At 40.2% G+C, this 19940-nt stretch overlaps 1 protein-coding gene across 1 annotated transcript in view; it reads left to right on the top strand.

Moving 5' to 3' along the window:
- The window catches only part of LOC130913239 (mitochondrial import receptor subunit TOM70-like), an 84505-nt gene that overhangs the window by 48113 nt on the left and 16452 nt on the right, over positions 1-19940 (top strand). The window contains exons 8-12 of the mRNA XM_057831695.1: positions 3810-3944; positions 12645-12752; positions 12823-12945; positions 13012-13109; positions 19102-19242. Of these exons, the coding sequence (XP_057687678.1) occupies positions 3810-3944; positions 12645-12752; positions 12823-12945; positions 13012-13109; positions 19102-19242 (605 nt within the window). The remainder of the gene's footprint in view (positions 1-3809; positions 3945-12644; positions 12753-12822; positions 12946-13011; positions 13110-19101; positions 19243-19940) is intronic.

The following is a 19940-nucleotide window of genomic DNA, read 5'->3' as shown; positions in this document are numbered from 1 at the left end:
ACGCAGGCTATTTTTAGACCGTGACGTCGCATCGTAAACCGGAAGTAAAGCCGTAGTGGGACATTATAGACCCACCCTCGCATAGACCCAACGTAAAAAGTGCTACTTTTCTCCGGTAATCTTTCAAAAATCATGCATCGCGCATTGCATTTTGGAACTTGTAGAAACGACTCTCGACATTACGACACATGAAGGATGTTTTCTTCATACTTTTCCGGAACCAAAAACTAGGGAGGAAAAAATGTGAAGACCGAATCAACTTGCGCGGACTTTAACACCAGCTCGGCGAATCCATTCACGTTTCATATGCAGTAAACATTATGTTGGGTTGGCATGGTCTTTCAGAGGTCAAAGAGGTAAGCCATTTTTATATTTTTAACTTATTTTTAGCGTAACGTTGTGCCGTACTGCTTCTGAAAAGAATTACAATGGTATTTGACTGCCACTGTTACCGTTTCTGTTATATATATAAAAAAAACAACTTTAGTAAGTGGGAAGTGTAAATAAATTATAGGATTAAGATAGGTTATCAATGAAAAAAATACAAGTGTTCGTTGGCCGTCACTGAGTAGCATTTGCGATCGCTACACAAAGCTAACTAAATTACCCCCAAGAACGGTAAGAGACGTAGGACAACCAGAGGATATATAAGAAAGACAGGGCTGATGGTAAAGGATAGCTTGTTGAAACAGGAGAATGTCATTCTCAGTCGCGTCGATAAAAAAGCTAAAGCTATACTTAGGTCGGCTCGTAGCCTACCTACTGGGGCCACGGTCAGCTGTTTTTGTCACTGCGGAGAAAAAGTTACATATTCATCTGCTTGATGTGTGATGGCACGGTGTGGATTCTCTGTTAAGCTTGTTCGGACAGAATATTAATTAAAAATGAATGAAAACTAAATACTCGTGAATATGTCATTATTAAAAATTTAAGTGACGGGTAAAAATAGATTATGACCGGATTTTTATGACCCTGTCAGTCAAAATGACAGACAACGAAAAAGTCTAGCGCAACCTCTGTGTCAGACTCATGTTGAAAATGGTTTTAGTACTCTTGATAACAACTACCCAGCTGAATTAGGCGAGTTTGAATAACACACAATGGTTGGTAACAAGAAACTGACCTTTTTATTCAGTGATAAACACAAAACATAATAAATAACAAACAGAAATGGCATATTCAGTCAGTAAAACGTGCAAATAATATTGTAAACGGTCTTAAGAAAGCAAAACACACAAACAACCTCAGTGGAAAATAAACAATTAACTCAGCATCAGTTCTCTGCTCTTGAACAACTGTAACAAGGCTTTAAAAAAATCAGTGCAAATAATACCATTTTAAACCAAAAATGGCTTCTACTCTCCAATCTTCTCCACACTTTGTTGCTCCATCTCCATCTATTCTACACATTCCCTTCAGCTGTTTGCCCTGGATGCAGTCCCAGCATGATGGGGACAAAGACAAGCATTTCAAGATGCTCAGGTGACAGCTGACATTTTTACCGATTAACTTTAAACTTACATTGCAGTCATAATGTAGGAGATGCCACGGAGGTAAATTGGGAGACGGTAATGCTAGTGTGCTGAAGGTGTGCCTTAAAATGCGGACCGGATTTTAGGGAAACCAAAGCAAAAAACTGGAATGTATTATGTAAATCGGTGCGCTGGGAAACCCGGACCGGAATTCACAAAAAAACTGTATCGGTGGTCTAGATCGGAATATATCCGTGTCGGCCGACCCGATACCGATGCGCATTTTTTTGCGCATATCGGCAGTCCATCCGAGCCAAATATCGGATCGGGACAACCCTAGTCCTGAATGAAATGGACCGCTTGGATGTATGTGGAAGCGATCGCTATATTTATTTAGTTTTTTGAATCCCGCGCCACGAAAATGAGTGACTTCTGGCAACAGTCTCGAGTTGAGAAAGAGGGCGCTGTGACGTGTACGGTAGAAGGAGTCCTCTTCACTATACAGCCGTACTGTTGTATGGGAAGGACTAAGGATTCGGCTGATTTTGCGGATTAATACGTTTATTTTTCGCATCACGCCAGCCAAACGGCTGCAGAAAACTCTTGCTGTATGAGAGAGAAACGTGTGCGCCTTTTTGGGGTTTCAAAAGGTTCCCATTTATCGGTGGATATTGAGGAAGTGAGTAAACATCGTTTTCTGTATTATGTCAAATACTGGGATCATTTTAATATGTAGGTGGCTTGCATTTTATCGGTTAGGCTATAGTCTACTCGGCTTACTGCCCTCTTTATGTTCCCGGTGTTCTGTCAAATTTTCCGACCGATCAGAAATTGCAACTTTGTGTTAAAAATAGCCGCGAATACAGCGATTACAAAGTAAACACTACAAACTTTCTTTAAATAAAGGACTACTTATGTTTGATCATTGATAGGCATGTAAAAAGCTCTCCTCATGCACATTAGCTGCACGTTAGCTGCACAACAACTGCAGCCACCCTCCTCCGGGGAACGAGCTGTAAATTGCTCTCCGCCGGGCGGTTGGCCGATCAGCGTTGACGATCGACATGCCAGTCGTCATGTCAAATGTTCCGGGCTAGTTATGTGTGATTTTCCACTTTGAAGACTTTGAAACATCACTCGGTTCGGGTTAGCATGTCTGCTAGCTGTCACGCCTCCCATTGTTTACATTCTCCAAAGCCAGGGAAGGGAAATGACAGAAGCACGATTTAGGTGTCATAAAATATCGTTCGGGAGGTGCGACGGTAAAGGTGAAGTCGACAGTTTTGACCATTATGGAGTAATTTTGCCATGTCGTCCTGAATAAGTGCATTTTTATTATTTCATATTCATTTAGCACAAGACTGTTATTTGTAAAGACCACGCCATTTATTTAGCAATTGGGAAAAAATACTTGGATAAAAAGAATATCCTGTAAAAATATTGAAGTAGAAACAATGACATTTTGCGACTCTCTTCGTCACATTTTCCTTTCTGAAAAATTCCTCTTCTATGGACTGAATTCTAAATCAGATGAAACCATGACCCCGCCGACGTCATCCTCCTGTTGTGGACGCTAGAGCCCTTTAATGGTAGGCGTGGCTAAACGGCGGATTAAAAGATTTAATTCCTCGTCATTTGCACTTTGCCAAATGGTTGTGTATATAGTCGAATCGTCTCAAAATGATTCTAATTCACATAATATTGCTATTTAAACTTTTTTTACTGTCGTAGGCGCTTTAAAATCTCCATAGTAACTCGGAGTTAAAGGCTGTAAGTGCTAGCGCTACCATGGCAGCTTCGTTGTAACATAATGTGGATGTCCTTTCTTTTTAAATCTCTAAAACTACTCATGGCTAGCCTTAACTTGTTCTTATGTCGTGGTAGAAATCATTAGTCCTCTTTAGCAATAAAATCCGATAGTGCCTCACGAACACAGCAAGTGGCTCGCTAGTATAGCAACTTCGTCTAAGCAAAATGTGGCTGTTTATTCATAACAAAAAAAAAGTTAGCCTTAAATTCTTCTTCTGTATTATCATAAAACATGTTGTCAGCCTATACTGGTGATTAGCTCGTCTTCTCACAAACGATGCCGCGGGAATGCTAGCACTATTACGCTTTGACAGTCCACGATAAACGCGGACTGCTACACTTTATAACTCAAGAGTGTTGTTATATAATGGCACACTTCTGCTAGTAGGCAGAGACACTAAATCTACCCAAAGCCCCAAGATCTAAGCATGGTGGCCTACCAGCCTGATAAAGCACTGGGGAAAATCCTATTTAAAATGCTTCCTTATATACCTGCTCATTCATTTTCTTCTCCATGGTTGTCCGCAGCTGCGTGCCAACGCCCTCATCAAGCGTGGGAGCCTGTACAACCAGACTCACGAACGCTTGCTTTCCAGAAAGCACTTCAACATGGCAGCAGAGATCGACGCATGCAATCCCGATGTGTACCATCACAGGGGGCAGGTAGGAGTAACGATAGGGTGTCCATATTTTGATTTCCAAAGAAAAGGACACTCGGCCCGGCCTTGAGATACTTGAATTTTACTCGAAGATCACTCAAAGATGGCCTGTATAACTTTATTATATTTAAATTGTGCCTCTTCCGTCTGGATAGAAAAATTCAGTTTTATGAAAAAAAATGTATGGCAGAAAACACAGACAAGACTGAAAAAGCAGTTTCTGCTCTTGCACTCCTCTTTAAAAGAAACTGCTGTATTTTAAGCCAAAACAACTGTTGTTTGATAAAACAATGTCTATATGCTGCCATAACAGATTCATGGCGCATTAAGCCCCCGAACTATTTTTAAAGGGTATGAAAACGCAAAGGGGGGTGTGAGACATCAATCGAACCATTATGTGCCAAGATAACAAATATTTATAAAGTTAACAAAAAAATCAATCACATTAATGAGCAATTATCAAAAATAGATCGAAAATGACAAACATTTCCGAAAGTGTTCCGGAAACAGCCGAATGGGGCGGAGACTCCATAACAAGGAAACAAAAGGTCGAGGCAGGTGCCATCGTTGTTTATCGACGAGAGAGTTGCGTTCCTGTTCTATCAAAAAAATCGCTAAAATGGTTCAAACCTGTCATGCTATGTGGTTTACAAATAGCCATTTGTCGCAATGTAGTACCCATGAGTTCCCGAACGCGAGAAAAAGAGCTGGACTACGCAGACAATGAGTAAAGTTCGTCAGTGCTAAGAGGGCTAATTTTGAAATTTTACAGGGAAACGGGAACCTGACGAGCCAGAAGATGTGCCTACAACCTCAAAGAAAACAAAATGTATGCTACTTCCCAATCACTAAAGACCCACGAACTGCGAAGGAGGAAATTCGTGACCCGTATGTGAATAAATCGAGTGATTCGAGCATGTCTGTGGAACAGGAATATCAGCTTGTAGAGATCGCAAATCACGGCGACTTAAATGTACATTTGAGACCACAACTCTACCGAAGTTCTGGATTAAAGTCATTTCGGAATATCCTGACATCGCTAGGAGCGCGCTGAAAACTGTGCTACAATTTCCAACATCTTGTATTTGTGATCCTAGCTAGCTTCTCTCAGTCTCCCATCTCGGGACCATCTCGTCTCAACGAAACAAACTCAGCCCTCCCACTGATTCAGCGGGTGAGTTGTATTTTTTCCCTGCACTTAACACGACGGGGCTAAAAACAAATGCTATTTTATATTTGCTGTATTTTTCTGCCGCACATTGCCAGTGTTCTGACAAAGTTGGCATGCGCGTAACGTTAAAAAGGACCGCAAATGCAGCGATTCCTAAGTACACACTACAAACTTTCTTTAAAGAAAGAAATATTAACTTACGTTTGCCATGTTTGGCGCACACAACAACTGCACGTAGCCCTCTCACTTAACGACTTCGCCGTGTCGTTAAGCGTTAATTTACGCCATTTCCGTGTTGCACATGTATGTGATGTAAATATTTTTTTAGCACCATTGGATAACATTGAGAGTCCAACTGAATGTAAAAGAGGGACACCGGTCCGTGAAAAAAACACCCAAATCACACCGGTCCGTGGTGCAAAAAAGGTTGGGGACCCCTGCTCTAATCCCATTCATATTTGTCGGTTGGCAGAGTGAAACCGATGATAGCATATTAAATGATAATTATTCTATACATTATTTTGCGGTCACTGTGTATCAGCTTCACAAAAAGAAATGCAAAACATACCATTTGGTGTTTCCCACTCGAACTGTTGTCGGGGTTTCATCAGTGTGATTGCTCCCCTCACTGATCCTTTCATTAGGCTGCATTGGCTATCGTTTGGGCTCAAATTGGTAACCCAAAACACCAAAGAAAGGTTCATAACTCTCCTCTTCACCATTAGAAGAATGTTCGTTACGTCGGATTCGTCGCTGCAACTAGAAACGTAATTGTCCGCCATCATCGCCGCCATTCAGTACTAAAGCACTGAGCCGGTTGTTTCCTTGTTTTGATGTCACGCACACAATCTGCCAGATTTCCGGGATTTCGGGGGCGGGTCTTTTTAGCTTGAAATTGACCCAAATTTCTCTCATTTTCTTGGTGTTGCGATGTGTGTAATTACACGAAGTGACATGATATGAATCCAAAAGGCATTCGTTTATGGATAAATGATGGAATATTAGCTTTTCCCCAGGTGTTGACATACACTTTAATCTGCCCGTTTTACCCCGGAAACCCCCGTTTACAGACGTCGCGCAACAGTTTTTGTTTCAACCCAGCCATGAAAACATGGTAAGTACATTATTCAAAATGTCATTTTTAGCTTAGAATCATTCATTGATGTCTAATATTTTATTTACTCGCATATTTTAAACCTTTAAAGAAATTACATCACAATGAAAAAAATGGCGTCTGTATAAAAGTCACGGATATCGAAATCATAATGTGATTTTCTGTTTTTTTTTTTTTTTTTTTCCACATTCTGTCTCTCTTGAGGTTTACCCATGTTGACAATTACAGGCCTCTGTAATCTTTTCAAGTAGGAGAACTTGCACAATTGGTGGTTGACTAAATACTTATTTGCCCCACTGTACTAGATGGAAATATTTGTATTACTCAACAGGCTTTATTCTTACTAAAAAAATAATCAAACAATAAAAACGCAAAAAAAAAAAAAAAAAAAAAAGATATACCGTATTTTTCGGACTATAAGTCGTGTTTTTTTCATATTTTGGTTGGGGGTGCGACTTATACTCAGGAGCGACTTATGTGTGAAATTATTAACACATTATGATATATTTTGACATGTTATTTTGGTGTTTTGGACTGATGTTTTTGTAAACTTGTTAGCATGCTATAGTTATCTGAATAACTCTTAATAGCTATGGCCACGTTCGCGTTCTGCCTTTGGCAATGTATGTTCAATTGTATTATTGACTTTTTTTATATTGAAATGGATGCATTTAGTTTGTGGCGCTTTCACGCCCACGTGGGAGCGCACTCGCACTTGTTTATGTGAAGAAGAGCGTTCGCACGCCAGAAGAAGACAGACAGCTACGTAGCTCTGAGTGAGTGAGTTAGCGAGAGAGAAAGACTGCTGCGAACCTACGTTCATTGTTTATGCTTTTAAAATATCTCTGCAGAGGCAATGCCTGCGTGTATCATCTTTTCTGTTGTTGTTGTGTGTTTTCCACCCGCAATCGGACACTTAGAGCCAGTTGTGTGGTTGTTTGAACGGTGTGCTAATGCTAGCGAATGCATGCTAACCTGTTACGTTATTGCTGTAATAGTACCTAATAATCATTTATTTACGTTGATGCGAACCTGTTTGCTGTCGAGGACCAAATTGATTCAGCAAATTATGCGGACGTCCAGCATTGTCTTTTTGGAGTTCGCTGTATATAGCCAGGAATGAGCGGTAGCGTCCTGGTGAGGACAGTATATTTGCATTTTGTTGTTCATGCACTGTACACTGTACATTTATTCAGCATGTTGTTCTCTATTGTATTTTTATATTAAATTGCCTTTCAAGATGACATATCTGTTCTATGTGTTGGATTTTATCAAGTAAATTTCCCCCAAAATTGCGACTTATACTCCGGTGCGACTTATATGTTTTTTTTCTCTTTGTTGGGCGTTTTATGGCTTGTGCGACTTATACTCAGGTGCGACTTGTAGTCCGAAAAATACTGTAATGCAGACCCATGGAAATGTCGTCCAGTCAATACACACACACAATAGGCTATGTATAAATTGATAGTACTGTTAGGAATCTATAAGAGAATGGTTAAAAAATCTGCCAAACGATTCCATGGAATTGATACATGTGGAACCGGTTCTTATAACCGGTTCTCGATTCCCATCCATAAATATAATACTAACATTCAACAGGATACATGAACGCAGAACAAGTAATACGTAATAAGACTAATACAATATACTGCATCTCTGTGGACACATATAAGCCAATATAGACCAGACAAATGATCGACATTAAAGTGTATGTCAACACCTGGGGAAATGGTAATATTCCATCATTTATCCATAAATGAATGCCTTTTGGATTCATATCATGTCACTTCGTGTAATTACACACATCGCAACACCAAGAAAATCAGAGCAATTTGGGTCAATTTCAAGCTAAAAAGACCCACCCCCGAGATCCCGGAAATCTGGCAGATTGTGGGCGTGACATCAGAACAAGGAAACAACCGGCTAAGTACTTCAGTGCTGAATGGCGGCGATGATGGCGGATAATTACGTTTCTAGTTGCAGCGACGAATCCGACGTAACGAACATTCTTCTAATGGTGAAGAGGAGAGTTATGAACCTTTCTTTGGTGTTTTGGGTTATTAATTTGATCCCAAACGAAAGCCAATGCAGCCTAATGAAAGGATCATTGAGGGGAGCAATCACACTGATGAAACCCCGACAACAGTTCGTGTGGGAAACACCAAATGGTATGTTTTGCATTTCTTTTTGTGAAGCTGATACACAGTGACCGCAAAATAATGTATAGAATAATTACCATATAATATGCTATCATCGGTTTCGCTCTGCCAACTGACACAAATATGAATGGGATTAGAGCAGGGGTCCCCAACCTTTTTTGCACCACGGACCGGTGTTATTTGGGTCTTTTTTTCACGGACCGGTGTCCCACTTTTATATTCAGTTGGACTCTCAATGTTATCCAATTGTGCTAAAAAACTATTTACATCACAAACATACATGTGCAACACGGAAATGGCGTAAATTAACGCTTAACGACACGGCGAAGTCGTTAAGTGAGAGGGCTACGTGCAGTTGTTGTGTGCGCCAAACATGGCAAACGCAAGTTAATATTCCTTTCTTTGAAGAAATTTGTAGTGTGTACTTAGAAATCGCTGCATTCGCGGTCCTTTTTAACGTTACGCGCATGCCAACTTTGTCAGAACACCGGCAATGTGCGGCAGAAAAATACAGCAAATATAAAATAGCATTTGTTTTTAGCCCCGTCGTGTTAAGTGCATGGAAAAAATACAACTCACCCGCTGAATCAGTAGGAGGGCTGAGTTTGTTTCGTTGAGACGAGATGGGAGAGTGAGAGAAGCTAGCATCAAGCTAGTGATGTTGGAAATTGTTGCACAGTTTTCAGCACGCTCCAAGCGATGTCGGGATATTCCGAAATGACTTTAATCCACAACTTCGGTAGAGTTGTTGTCTCAAATGTACGCTTAAGTCGCCGTAATTTGCGATCTCTACAAACTGATATTCCTGTTCCACAGACATGCTCGAATCACTCGATTTATTCACATACGGGTCACAAATTCACTCCTTCGCAGTTCGTGGGTCTATAGTGATAGGGAAGTAGCATAAATTTTGTTTTCTTTGAAGTTGTAGGCACATCTTCTGGCTCTTCAGGTTCCCGTTTCCCAGTAAAATTGTAAAATTAGCCCTCTTAGCACTGACCAACTTTACTCATTGTCTGCGTAGTCCAGCTCGTTTTCTTGCGTTCGGGAACTCATGGGTACTACATTGCGACAAATGGCTATTTGTAAACCACATAGCATGACAGGTTTGAACCATTTTAGCTATTTTTTGATAGAAAAGGAACGCAACTCTCTCGTCGATAAACAACGATGGCACCTGCCTCGACCTTTTGTTTCCTTGTTATGACGTCTCCGCCCCATTCGGCTGTTTCCGTAACACTTTCGGAAATGTTCGTCATTTTCGATCTATTTTCGATAATTGCTCATTAATGTGATTGATTTTTTTGTTAACTTTATAAATATTTGTTATCTTGGCACATAACGGTTCTATTGATGTCTCACACCCCCTTTGCGTTTTCATACCCTTTAAGAGATAAACTTGAAAGGTGTATGGAGCACTATGAACTAGTGCTGTCAAAATTATCCAGTTAACGGGCGGTAATTAAAGTTTTTAATTAATCACGTTAAAATATTTGACGCATTTAACGCATGCGCGGAATGACCCGCTCATGCATTGCCTCAAACGCAATACAATGACGGTGTTTTTTGCGAGAGCTAAGAGGCAAAAAAACAAAAAACAAAAGGCGAGTGGACGCAGGCATTCATTGGACCGCGCCGTTTATTGGCATAAGCTTGGGCAACTCCTTCACAATAAACATAAGTATCATTTAGGGAAAGCACAACAAAAGTAATATTCCCATCTCTCGAAAAAATTGTTCACAAAAAGAAAAGCGCTTCAATCTGTATTAATGAGGCCCTATTCTCACACAGTTAAACAAAAATGCAAAGAGAACTGGCATTCCCAATCAAAATAGCTATGCAAAATACTCATAAACCTTACTCAGACTTTGGTCAAACTCTATTCAAACATTTCGTTTAGCTCAACAAATACACTGGATGGCAATGTTTTTTCACAATATACAAACTATCAGAGGTCTTGTTCGTTGTGAAGCCAGCACTCAAATGAACGTGAATCACAATAGACCCAGTCTAAAAAAAAAAAAACGGCTACAACGTCAGTCAGGGAAAAAACAAACACATTGGCTCACTATTGACACCTTGTGGTGTATTTCAATCAGTACCTTACGTAGTTAAAGGGGATGTAGTGCCCTGGGAAAATTTTGATATTCCATCATTTATCCATAAACGCATGCCTTTTGTATTCATATCATGCCACTTCGTGTAATTACACACAAGAAAATGAGAGAAATTTGGCTCGATTGTCAAGCTAAAGCGACCGGCGCCCGAGATCTGGCAGATTGTGTACGTGACGTCACGACAAGTGAAGAGAGTGCCACCGGCCACTAGGGGGGCAGCGCCTGTCTGCATCAATATAATTCCTTCTAGTGTGGGGAGAATTAGGGGTGTTTTGAGCTGTTTATGCTGATGCATTGTGTTCGTCCTGCACATATTCCAGGTTCCTTCATGAAGAAACACCCCTCGTTGTCAATAAAAGAGAATTCAGAATTGACAGTGAGGGCTGTTTCTTCAACAAGAAAAAGGCTCAGTGCTTTAATACTGAATGGCAGCGATGATGGGAGACAATTTCGTTTCTAGTTTCAGCGACGAATCCGACGTAGAAGGACGTAACGAATGTTCATCTAATGGTGACGAGGAGAGTTACAAAGCTTTAATCGGTGCCAATTTGAGCCCAAACGAACGCCAATGCAGCGTAATTAAACGGTCATTGAGGGGAGCAATGACACTGATGAAACATCGGCAGCAGATCATGTGGGAAACACCAATGATTTGTTTTGCATTTCTTTTTGTGAAGCTGATACACCGTGACTGCAAAATAAAGGAATGCATAGAATAATTATCATATATTGCGCTATCATAGCTTTTCGCTCTGCCAACAGACACAAATATGAATGGGATCAGAAGATTTGTTCTATATATTTTACGAACGATAATTTATACATGTGTCGAGTCCTGTATCCAATGCGTGACTTTTTTTTTTTTAATTATAAAAGAGTACTCACTCTGGCCATTTCGAGCTTGGCTGCTCCCTCCTTTGCTTAGCTTTAGCCTCCTTTACCAGTCATCTTTCTCTCTCTTGATATCTCGGGACATTTAGGTGGCTGTGCCTGTATGGTCGGCACCGCATCTCCTTTGAGCAGCAATCTTGTAGCAAAACCCGATTTCTCTTGTCCATAGTTCGAGAAGCTTTCAGTTGGAAAATGCGCACCACAGAAAAGCGTGCCGGAGGCTGTGTCGAGAAAATTAGCCCTTTTTGCACGGACGAACTTTACCCATTTTCTGTGTAGTCCAGCTTTTTTTTTCGCGTTCAGGAACTCATTTATCGGAATATAGTATCCATAACTATTTGTACACCACATAGCATAGCAGTTTTGAACCATTTTTGTGATGTTTTCGTTAAACAAACCCCAACGTTACTCTCTCTTCGTTAAAAAACAATGGCACCTGGCTCCGCCTCGACTGTCAATCACTTGTCGTGACGTCCCGCCCCATTTGGCTGTTTCCGGAACACTTTCGGGAATGTTTGTCATTTTCGATCTATTTTCGATAATTGCTCATTAATGTGATGGATTTTTTTGTTAACTTTATCAATATTTGTTATCTTGGGCATAACGGTTCTATTGATGTCTCACACCCCCTTTGCTGCTACATACCCTTTAATAAAGTTAATGCCATCTTGTGGATTTATTGTTAGAATAAACAAATACAGTACTTATGTACAGTGTGTTGAATGTATATATCCGTCTTGTGTCTTATCTTTCCATTCCAACAATAATTTACAAAAAAAATGGCATATTTTAGACATGGTTTGAATTGCAATTAATTGCGATTCATTTTTAAGCTGTGAGTAACTCGATTAAAAATTTTGATCGTTTGATAGCCCTACTATGAACGTCACAGAACTACTCCTTATTGTGGTCTCTAACTGCCTGATCTCCCGCCAAACCGTCAACCCAGTAGATGGCGGTAATGTCCCATGATGCAAGGCGTAAACTGGCAACAAAAAACAAGAAGAAGACTTACTCATTCTCCCGCTAATACTCGTAGGAGCCACGTCAACGCAGGCAAGTGCTGCCCCCCAGCGGCCGGAGGGATTCTCTTCAAATTGGTCCCGTGAAAAATCATAAAAACCGGATTTTTTCATGAATTTATAAAACCCGGCCAGACGGTTAAAATAGGATATCAAAAGAGGTCTAGTCTGAGCAAAAGTGGACGTTTGGGCTCCCAAAGGTGACATACTGCGGTTCTATTTACTCTCAGGTTAACATGGTGCTGTACCAGGCGGATGAAGCTGTAGAAGACTTTGACAAAAGCATCCTGCTCAGACCTGACTTTGCTCTCACCCAGGCGCAGAGGTCCTTCGCTCTGGTGAGTTTTAATGACCATCCATCACGTTTGTTGAATATTTTGGGTTAAAAGAGACAATTGTGGTCTTCAGTACAAACAAGCAAAGGCCGAGCTCTTCCCATCCAAGACACACGTTCAGAAAGCCATGGATGGATTCCAGGACGTTATCAAAAGGTTTCCCACTTGTGCAGAGGGCTACGCACTATACGCTCAGGTAGCAATGTGTATTCATTCTTACTGTGACAACTGAACTTTAACATTCTTTCGTTGTCTTTCCCAGGCTTTAACCGAGGAGGGACGCTTCAGCAAGGCAGACAAGATGTACGACAAGTGTATTGAAGTAGAACCAGACAACGCCAACCATTATGTTCACAAAGGGTAAGGGTGACGCTCTTAAGCAGTTGCCCCCTGGTGGATGAAAACTGTCATTGCATGTATTTGACTTTTCTATATACAGTGCCTTGCAAAAGTATTCGGCCCCCTTGAATCTTACAACCTTTCGCCACATTTCAGGCTTCAAACATAAAGATATGAAATTTAATTTTTTTGTCAAAAATCAACAACAAGTGGGACACAATCGTGAAGTGGAACAACATTTATTGGATAATTTAAACTTTTTCAACAAATAAAAAACTGAAAAGTGGGGCGTGCAATATTATTCGGCCCCTTTACTTTCAGTGCAGCAAACTCACTCCAGACGTTCAGTGAGGATCTCTGAATGATCCAATGTTGTCCTAAATTACCGATGATGATAAATAGAATCCACCTGTGTGTAATCAAGTCTCCGTATAAATGCACCTGCTCTGTGATAGTCTCAGGGTTCTGTTTAAAGTGCAGAGAGCATTATGAAAACCAAGGAACACACCAGGCAGGTCCGAGATACTGTTGTGGAGAAGTTTAAAGCCGGATTTCGATACAAAAAGATTTCCCAAGCTTTAAACATCTCAAGGAGCACTGTGCAAGCCATCATATTGAAATGGAAGGAGCATCAGACCACTGCAAATCTACCAAGACCCGGCCGTCCTTCCAAACTTTCTTCTCAAACAAGGAGAAAAGAGATGCAGCCAAGAGGCCCATGATCACTCTGGATGAACTGCAGAGATCTACAGCTGAGGTGGGAGAGTCTGTCCATAGGACAACAATCAGTCGTACACTGCACAAATCTGGCCTTTATGGAAGAGTGGCAAGAAGAAAGCCATTTCTCAAAGATATCCATAAAAAGTCTCGTTTAAAGTTTGGCACAAGCCACCTGGGAGACACACCAAACATGTGGAAGAAGGTGCTCTGGTCAGATGAAACCAAAATTGAACTTTTTGGCCACAATGCAAAACGATATGTTTGGCGTAAAAGCAACACAGCTCATCACCCTGAACACACCATCCCCAATTTCAAACAGGGTGGTGGCAGCATCATGGTTTGGGCCTCCTTTTATTCAGCAGGGACAGGGAAGATGGTTAAAATTGACAGGAAGATGGATGCAGCCAAATACAGGAACATTCTGGAAGAAAACCTGTTGGTATCTGCACAAGACCTGAGACTGGGACGGAGATTTATCTTCCAACAGGACAATGATCCAAAACATAAAGCCAAATCTACAATGGAATGGTTCAAAAATAAACATATCCAGGTGTTAGAATGGCCAAGTCAAAGTCCAGACCTGAATCCAATCGAGAATCTGTGGAAAGAGCTGAAGACTGCTGTTCACAAACACTCTCCATCCAACCTCACTGAGCTCAAGCTGTTTTGCAAGGAAGAATGGGCAAGAATGTCAGTCTCTCGATGTGCAAAACTGATAGAAACATACCCCAAGCGACTTGCTGCTGTAATTGGAGCAAAAGGTGGCGCTACAAAGTATTAACGCAAGGGGGCCGAATAATATTGCACGCCCCACTTTTCAGTTTTTTATTTGTTAAAAAAGTTTCAATTATCCAATAAATTTTGTTCCACTTCACAATTGTGTCCCACTTGTTGTTGATTCTTGACAAAAAAATTACAATTTTATATCTTTATGTTTGAAGCCTGAAATGTGGCGAAAGGTTGCAAGGTTCAAGGGGGCCGAATACTTTTGCAAGGCACTGTATGTGTATGTGTAAATGGCGGAAAACACAGACAAGACTAAAAAAGCAGTTTCTGCTCTTGCACTCCTCTTTAAAAGAAACTGCAGTATTTTAAGACAAAACAAATGTTGTGTTTGATAGAACAATATGTGTATATGCTGCCATAGCAGATTCATGGCGCTTTAAGCCCGCGAACTATTTTAAATTGGTCCATTTTACCCTGAAAACCCGTTTGCACACATCACGCAACCGCTTTTGTTTCAACCTAGCCACAAAAAGAAGGTAAGTAATTATTGTTATTCAAAATGTCTGTCATTTTTAGCTCAGAATCATTAATTTATGTTTAATATTTAGTCCCAAAAAGAAAAATGACTTTAAAAAAATGAAAGGAAAAAAAAAACACTTGGAAAAAAAACTTGCGTATTTTAAACTTTTAAACAAATTATATCACAATGAAAAATTTGGCGTCCGTAAAAAAGTCACGGATATCTACCTCATCACTATCACTAAATTGTATTTTTTGTTACTGTCGCATTTTTCCCGATATGTTAGATGATAAATAATCGATCCAAACAAAGAAAAATGGAAAAATGACATTTAAAAGGGTAACTATATGATAAAAAAAAAAAAATCTCGACCACTCCGTGTTGTCTGCAATTTCTGCATCACGACCCATGTTATATCACCATGTTTCACCCATAAAATCTCCAAAAAATGCGGCTGTGGCCATTCACAGCTCTGTCTTGACACTCGCTGATACATGCTGCATGGAGTTTTTGGATCGAAACAGGGTAAATACGCGATAATATCTCTAAATAATAATATCTTAAAATCGTGGCGTCTTTAATTCTGCTCTCGCTTCCAGATAGGGTTTCGTTGTTTAAAAATTATATATATTTTTAAAAAATGCCCTCAAAATTTTTCTTCCCCCAGAAAATTGAGATTTTAAGCTTTCCAATGATGTATCCCACATGCAATTTTGAAAGTTGGCCAAATTGGGGGACCCAGAGCGGAACTTCAAGTCACCTGAGTGTTTTCCGCCAAATACTGTATAGAAATGTTGTAAAGCAAGAAAACAAAAAAAGATATTTTTAGAATGGGTCAAAATTATTTTTCGAACAGATCATGTGACTAGCACTTTAGACGGTCATTTGCTTTGCATATTATTAAAATAAATAAATAAATAAATAAATAGGGGAGGGCAATTTTATTTTTCAAATGATTTTTTCCTTTGATTGAATTTTTTTTTTTTTGATTGAAGCAACTTTTTGGGGTAATTATTGACGTCCTACCCAGGGGTCGCGTTAACCGAATATTTTCCGTCGTTGAGCAGTTTTTTAAAACGGTGACGGAAAAAACTGAAGTCCGTCCATCATTTTGACAGGTTGCAATTCACACCCCAGACCACAGGGTGGCGAGTGAGCATATTAATTAGCTATTGTCTCTCTTAATGCATGACGTCATTGGCTTTTCTGTCAGAATATTGGAGGGGAGGCGGGCTGCAGCCAGACTCTCTTGGAATATTGTAGCGTCACCGGGGTCTGGCGGCGGCACCGTGATTGACACATCAATGCGAGGTTCTTATTGGTGCACCCGGTGTGCCAGCGCGTCATCCAATTGGTGGACTAGATTGCAGCCTGTGTATAGACCCCAATCACATGACGTCACAACTCCGCCCCCCTGACTGGAGCCGCCATATTGTGTGTCAGCTCGTTGTGTTTACACATTACCGCTACGTACATGCCTCCTATTACGGCGTGTTTTTCTGCTCGTTAACATTAATAATCAAAATGGTGAAGGCGTGTGTGGCGGTTGGTTGCAGTAACAGAGAAGATAGACTGAGAGACTTGAAGTTCTACCGTATTCTGAGAGACCGGAAGATGAGAGCGAGATGGACTGCTGTAATTCGACAAGAAATCTGGGCACCAAACAATCACCACAGACTATGTAGTAGTCAGTTTATATCTGGTAAGATGCATTTAATATATATTTAGAAGATTTTGGGCTGACAACCACAATTAAGATCATTGTGTGATGTTGGTGATTGGGGTCTATATAGTTGCCTCTTTTTCTTTGGCGGCGGAGTTGTTGTTTTGTTGGTGTTGGCGGTAAACAGAGTAAAAAGAGGGAGAAAAATACCACGACTTCCGTGTCTAATTTTTCGCCCCAAGCAAGCGTTACAATATTAATTAAAAATGAATGAAAACTAAATACTTTTGAATATGTCATCATTATCATTTTAAAAATTTAAGTGACGGGTAAAAATAGATTATGACCAGATTTTTATGACCCTGTCAGTCAAAATGACAGACAACGAAAATGTCTAGCGCAACCCTACCCATAATATGGCCCAAACACAAAAGGGATTGCTCAAATCAAAACTTTTTTTTAATGAAAAATGAAGTGTTCAAATGCAAATTTTGGAGTTTCAAATATTTTTTTGCATTCAAAAACTTTTTTTTTTCTATGATTGAAAATTTTCTTATTTTGATTGATTTTTCTTTTGAAAAAAAAAAAAAAAAATTTGTAAGAAGCAACTAATTTTTTAATTCAATAATAAAGACAAAAATGTCCAAGCCAAAATGTGGCTCTAACACAAAACATTAAAAAACTAAAAAAATGCTCCAATCAAAAAAAATTGACTTAAATTAAAAAAAAAAAAATTCAAATAAAAATAGCTTTCAAATGCATTTTTCTGAGTTTCAAATTTATTTTTGCATTCAAACTTTTTTTTTGGTTGAAGTGACTTTTTTTATTGAAAATATATATTTTGATTGATGCAACTTTAAAAAAAATTTTTTTTGAATAATGAAGACACAACTATACCTCCCCCAGCTCCGTCCAGGAGATACAATTTTTGACTGAGGTAACGAGGCACCGTCTAACCGTTTGCATTACTCTAACACAGGTAATACAATCAATCAGGGAATAGTATCATTTCTCATATGTACTGTAGGATTGTTTGTATTACTCTAAAACTCTAACACATTCATTATAGTAAAGCATCTAACTATAGTTTAGGCAGACTTAACTCCATGCCCTTGGACACAGTAAAGTGAATCACCTTATCAGCCCTGTCGGCGCTTTTGAGGGGGAAATGAATAAGATGGTACCGTTTCTCGTAGGCACAGTCTAACAGTTTGCATTACTCTAACACACGTAATACAATCAATCAGGGAATAGTATAATTTCTCATTTGTACTGTAGGATTGTTTGTACTACTCTAAAACATCGAATAGAAAATAAATAGCACACCATAGTTTAATGAAGAGAAGCAGAATAGATGCACAACGCCATCTTATCACAGAAGCCCAACGTGTGCGTCACGAGCAAGATTGACGCACCAACTCCTGCAATCCGTTCTCCCGGCTACTCCAAGGACAAAGAGCAGGGCGCTCTGTCCTAAACCAAGTAGGGTCTCGCCCAGCCAGGATAACAAAGTTGATAGCGGGCGCTTGGGACGTCAAGACCAGCGTCGGTCGCTGTGGCAACCACGTCCCAGCCACGCACAAATCTAACCGCCCAAAACCGGCCACAGAGGGATGATCCCAAGACAACACCCAGCCACACCTTCGGCCCGGCCCACTCCACGGCAGCTTTCAAAAAAGACTGGACACTGAGATAGCAAACGTTTTTGCTGCTCGGGATCATTGCTATGTAGCCGTTGTTTTGACGACCCTGGATCCAGAATTGTCCCTCCGTCGTATGTTTTTGACCTTGTTTTTTGACCATTGTCGACGAATAAATTGTCAACTTGTTTTCGGTGAGCCTTCTTCAAACTTTTGGATCATGGAGTTAGTACAAAGGGTTAACACAGGAAGGGAACGTGCGCAATATTTGCCCCCACCAGTCTCTTTGGGGGCGGCGTCAGCAGAGCGCCACTTCGTTCGGCTGTCTCCGTTTCCGCGGCTTGGCCCGGGTGGCCGAATTCCTTCAGCACGACACTGGCGGGTGTACCATATTCAATGGATGATGATCTTGGCGATAAGTATAGCTGTCCTTCCAGCAGCCTGATTTAGAATTCCCCTAAGGAATGATGGGAAACACAACTTATTATTATAAATATTCTTGTAAGTTAGATTTTTTTGCTGACACTGCGTCATCAACATGTTGTGCCCCCCTTTGCCCCAAAAGTCAAAATCCACCTATGCCACACATGCACATAAGGAGACCTTATAATGCCAAGCAATATCACCTGAAAGGTGATTTTTTTTTTGCCTTCTCTTTTACTTTGTAACTTGAATGTGTGAAGTGTCAGCTGAAAAGATGTTATGGGACTTTTAAATTAATTCTCGATCCCTGTTTTACTGCAGATTATTACAGCTCCAGTGGAAACGAGGCATGGACTGGAGACGCTTGTGTGAGTTGGGCCTGGACCTCATCAAAGAAGCCATCGAAATCGACAACAAATGTGCCTTTGCTTACGAATCATTGGGACATGTCGAACATCCAAGGTGAGGACACAACTGACTTTCCTATATACAGGACTGTCTCAGATAATTAGAATATTGTGATAAAGTTCTTTACTTTCTGTAATGCAATTAAAAAAACAAAAATGTCATACATTCTGGATTCATTACACATCAACTGAACTATTTCAAGCCTTTTATTATTTTAATATTGCTGAATTTGGCTTACAGCTTAAGAAACCTCAAAAATCCTATATCAAAAAATTAGAATACTTCCTCAGACCAAGTAAAAAAATAATTTTATAACAGCAAAACTAAATCAAACATTTGAAAATGTCCATTGATGCACTCAGTACTTGGTTGGGAATCCTTTTGCACGGATTACTGCATCAATCCGGCGTGGCATGGAGGCAATCAGCCTGTGGCATTGCTGAGGTGTTATTGATGCCCAGGATGCTTCGATAGCGGCCTTCAGCTCATTTGCATTTGTAGGTCTGGTGTCTTTCATCTTCTTCTTAACTATACCCCACAAATTCTCGATGGGGTTCAGGTCAGGGGAATTAGCAGGCCAATCAAGGACAGTGATGCCATGGTCAGTGCACCAGTTACTGGTGGTTTTGGCACTGTGGGCAGGTGCCAGATCATGCTGGAAAATGAAATCCTGATAGACTAATGTTTATCAGTACATTACAGAAAATAATGACCTATATCAGAATATGCTAATTTTTTGTGAAGGACTAGTA

The sequence above is a fragment of the Corythoichthys intestinalis genome, chromosome 3 (assembly GCF_030265065.1).
Source record: "Corythoichthys intestinalis isolate RoL2023-P3 chromosome 3, ASM3026506v1, whole genome shotgun sequence".
NCBI lineage: Eukaryota > Metazoa > Chordata > Actinopteri > Syngnathiformes > Syngnathidae > Corythoichthys > Corythoichthys intestinalis.
This window is presented reverse-complemented; position numbering and strand designations above follow the sequence as displayed.